The 4360-nt window shown below is 43.5% G+C and overlaps 2 protein-coding genes across 2 annotated transcripts in view; both read left to right on the top strand. All coding sequences in view use genetic code 11, as the record gives it.

Annotated features, from left to right (window-relative positions):
* EGR_07378 (hypothetical protein) overlaps nt 1-4021 on the top strand; it is a gene marked incomplete at both ends in the record, with an annotated part of 4717 nt that extends 696 nt beyond the window's left edge. The window contains 2 exons of the mRNA XM_024496627.1: nt 2372-2537; nt 3902-4021. Coding sequence (XP_024348914.1) covers nt 2372-2537; nt 3902-4021 — 286 coding nt within the window. The remainder of the gene's footprint in view (nt 1-2371; nt 2538-3901) is intronic.
* Nucleotides 4022-4132: 111 nt separating this feature from the next.
* Nucleotides 4133-4360, top strand: part of EGR_07377 (Rabenosyn-5) — a gene marked incomplete at both ends in the record, with an annotated part of 15771 nt that continues 15543 nt past the window's right edge. Inside the window, one exon of the mRNA XM_024496626.1 lies at nt 4133-4310. Coding sequence (XP_024348913.1) covers nt 4133-4310 — 178 coding nt within the window. The remainder of the gene's footprint in view (nt 4311-4360) is intronic.

Raw genomic sequence — 4360 nt, 5'->3', positions numbered from 1 at the left:
AACTATCACCATGGTGGTCGGGTGTGCGAGCTCCAATGAAGGGATAGTGATGGGTGGGTGCAATTGAAGAGGACAGTGGAAAGGCAAGTGGATAGGTGAAGGGAGACATGGAGAAGAGATGCTCGGTTAGAGGCACAGACTGACGGAGGGACAGCAGGAGGAAAAAAAAGGGGTGGAAAGAGAGGAAGTGGGGGAGGATCCCATTAGGGCCGTAGAGCGGCCATGACCTGTGTGGCTACCTTCTGAAATTGGATGGCAGAGCCGCGGATGCGTTTGAGACAAACGGCGCGTTGATGCAGACGTGGAATGGAGCACACTTCCATCTCCTACTGACAGTCGACGTCTTCGTCAAGATCACGTGTGCATGGCAGGAACTGTGCATAACTCTCACCCTCCAGTAAATCTGCCTCTCCGCTACACCTATCAATTGTGCTGGCGCCAACGCCTGTTTCGAGGCTGTGTAGCATGCGCTTTATCGGGACGTGTATGAGCGTGAACTTGTGTGAGAAAATTGCGATGGCAATTACACACCGAGCTCGCTTTTGAAGGAACCTTTTAAGTTTTCGATGGAAATTTGTGCTTTTAATACATTTTTTCATTAATTTTTCACGAGTGTTTCATACATGTGACGCGCACACCAGACGATCACAATGTTTGAAAGCTGCAGCAGGCGTGAAATCTTGCTGGCCTGTAGATACTTCCACTTTTCTGCCTGGTCGCCCCCCCCCCCCCCCCCCTACTTTGTAAAAGGCCGAACTACGGCACAAATCTGCCGATGAGTTAGTCAGTGTTTACGAAATCAGCACAGCCCAGTGCATACATTTCAATGGTGCCCGTTCCACGTCTGCAATGCGCAAATTGTCACAACAATCGACGGCATATCTGCCACCTTGTGACTCTCTATGCATCACCGTTTAGTCAGTCTGTTGAAATGGCGCGGTTGCATACTACCTGATGAAACAAAATTTGTGAATAAACTTACTGCTTTATTTCGTTTACTTTAAGTTTGTGTACTTCCTTAAGGTTTACATATTCCGTGCTTTAGTTATATGGCCAAATAAAACTGCTACCACTAATTCTTAATTACTCGCTAGCAGTGTTGACATTTTGGCCCTGATGGAAGGTACTACGACGTCGACAAGTTATAGGCCGTCGTCACATTGTTGAGCTGCCAAGTCGACAACCACCGTGATTACTCAGTCAGGTGGTTTTACTTGAGTATACGCACGAATAACGTGAGGGCTCGCACCTGAGCATCGCCCACGCATCCACGATCATGTGATTGGGCAACACGACTCACGCGCAGTGAACTGAAGGGTCACCAAATCGATCCTCCATTGGCCTGTTTAACCTCATCCAAATCAGGCGCCTTTTATGTTACCACAACAAAATTTGAGAAGTTTGTAGATAGGTTTGACTATTTAGATCCATAAAATATAAAAGGTAGAAATAGTCGCTGACATTTGGTAGGGTGTAAATTTCCTTGTGTACAGTGTAACTGATTAAGTTGTATGCTACTAACTTAACCAGTCCACAATTGGGGCTACATTGCCACAAATTCCTAATTTCCCAATTCGATGTGGGGTGGAGTAGTAGGTATGTGGTTTACTGTCCATAAACTGTGCAACCGCTTTGCTTCCCACCAGATTCGAATTTGATGACTTTGACTTTGATCACCAAGCTGCTGCTGATTGGTGCGTATTCAAGTGGGGCAATATTTCCACAAAATGCCTCCTTCCACTCTGCTACCTTCTGCTCCTGTAGCCGACGAGAGCTCTGACGTCAGTGCCTAGCACAAGTTGGTTGCCTTTTCCCCCCTCTCTCTCCCTCGCCTCCTCCCTGTCCGTGTGTGGGGCGTTTGGGCCTGATCAAGGGCACGAAACCCTGTTGTTCTGGCCATTGAAACCCATTCACCCGCACAAACACAGTAAAAGTTTTGTGGGTTGTAGCCACCTAGGTCATTGTCAATAATACCTAACTCACTGGTGCTAGTAACACTGCTTTTGCATGTGTGTGTATTTATTTTAGCCGCGTATTTGAGTTGGCAATGCCTTCGTAATTGTTAGAGACACTGAGCTCTTTGCATGCGTGTTTTTTTATGCGCGTATATCGATGCACGAAGTGAAGGCAGAGTGTGTTCTCCCCACAGAGTAGAGCACACAGCTAAACATGTTAAACCATGCCGTGTGGTGAGAATGGCGTGATTGCAGCACTCAGGAGTACCGGTCTTCCCGGTGAAGAATTCAGGTGCTTGTGTAAAACGCTCTTCTCCCTGGGTCGGTTTTTACCTACAAAAGAGTGAAATTTCTCTACCCATCTTATTGCAAATCCACCTTACCAGTAAATGAAATATTTAGTTAAATTTGTCAAGATTATTAAGTAAAGCTTCTGCTCACTTTTTGGTAATTCAACTTCACACTTACCCGAAATCACCGAAATCCCTCTATTGTGGAACAAACAGGTTTGTCAACTCTTACATTGACTCAAAAATGAAAAGTGATCACCACAACCACTTATTGCAATTAGCTGTTCTCCTCGTAATCTAATTCATCTTCTATTAAGCAACTTCGTCACACATGTGTGACGAAGGGTCAAGAATCTAGGGGTCGGTGTTAGAAACAAATCGTATCGAGAAATATACTGCAGGTCTTTTCTGCTATAGATTAAGCAACGGTTATCATGCTAAGTAGGCCTTAGAGATGACGGATTGGTGCCTTAGAAACAGTTGGAATGACTAGAAACACTAATAGCTGAGTAGAGTGGACCTGACTGCAAGAAACCTTTTCATTAGTTCATTTTTTTACCAAACAGAAGTTGTGCTATCAATCCAGGCAGAGCAATTTGTGTCAGGCACAAACCGGGGTTGCTTAGGCACAGATACGTGTGTTTGAGGTCAAGTTAAAAGTACAAAGGCCCATTGCAAGGACCAAATGTGAGAATAAGCAGAATGCAATGAATTAACCATGAATCAGAAGTAACACGCTTGCATACATGTGGCCCCATTAAGTAGCCTCATGGGCTAGGATTGGTTGATTGTTGTGTGGCAGTATCGTCTGTGCACTCAGGCACGCGAGAACACACAATGGGGTCAAGGTGGGGTGAATCACATGTGCCGCGCAAACACAGACACAACGCACATACACCCACGGGGACGCCGAGGTCGATGAATCACTGTACTACTTTTGATCCCTTCATTTGACACAGTAACCTGAAGTACACAAGTGGCAGGAAAGTGGATCCACTTTCAGTGCATATGATGGAATGTGCATAAAAAAGGAAACTAATGAATCACCAGTTAGAACAGAAACGTGGTGTACTACTGGTTTTCACATCGATGGCGTGTACTTAGATGACAGAACCAAATTGTTTAGCTGCTATGGGACACCGGATTAAAAACATAGAAGGCAATGGAAACCTAGGCGGTCTGAAGCCAAAATAGGGGAAAAAAGTCAGTTCATGACATATGTATTATAAAGAAACATCTGCATGCTCCCCCATATTATAACAATGAAATAGAATCTGTTCAAAGCTGCTTTGTTCGAAATAAGGAAGATTTGAGGATAATTTAAAAAACAACTAATTAATTGCATTGAAGGTAGTTCAACAGTTTATAAAAATGAATTAAAATGTGGAAGTGATCAGCCTTAGGGTGCAAAATAGCAAACTAGAGTCACTGTTTGAAACTAAATTAGTGGGTTACCCACACAGCTCTGGTTTTGCGAAACCAAATAAGATATTCGAAAAAGACCCAGTATGGCTTACACCAAATTGACCTGGACTCTCATTCTGCACTGGATTTTCGGCTGTGAATGATTGTTAAGCAGTGAATACAAAAACACAGCATCAATCAACCTCTCATCTTGATTATTGACCGTGTTTAGTAAATATATTCTTTTTTCAGTTAAAAAATGACAGCAAAAAGTTAGAGTGCATCATGCGAACTAATTATAAATATTTAAACATTGAAAACGTTGCAATTTCATGTTTATTTATTTCAAGGATAAGGGCACAAAGTTGGTGATGTTCTAAAGATACTCTCAAGGCCATTCATGGAATGGCATCGGGCCGATAGGCCCGCTGGCTCATTTGGCCCGCTTAGCCTGTAAGTCCGTCTCGAACGGTAAAATGCCAAATGGCTGAAGATAATTCCTTCACTTATCAAGAGACTATTATTGAGGGCTTTTTATGTCCTTCGTGTTTTAAACCCTTCAGTGGACCCGAGCTTTTGGAAGTCCACTTTGCTAAAGAACATTTCCATAACACTTTGTCTCATGACCAATTTCAGAATTATGTGAAAGCCCCTGTAATAGGTGAGTCTTTTATGGCAAGATTGTACTCAAGTCTAGGCTAATGCATATTT

The sequence above is a fragment of the Echinococcus granulosus genome (genome assembly GCF_000524195.1).
Source record: "Echinococcus granulosus chromosome Unknown EG_S00076, whole genome shotgun sequence".
Classification (NCBI taxonomy): Eukaryota; Metazoa; Platyhelminthes; class Cestoda; order Cyclophyllidea; family Taeniidae; genus Echinococcus; species Echinococcus granulosus.
The sequence above is the reverse complement of the archived record's forward strand: the minus strand, read 5'-3'. Positions and strand labels throughout refer to the sequence as shown.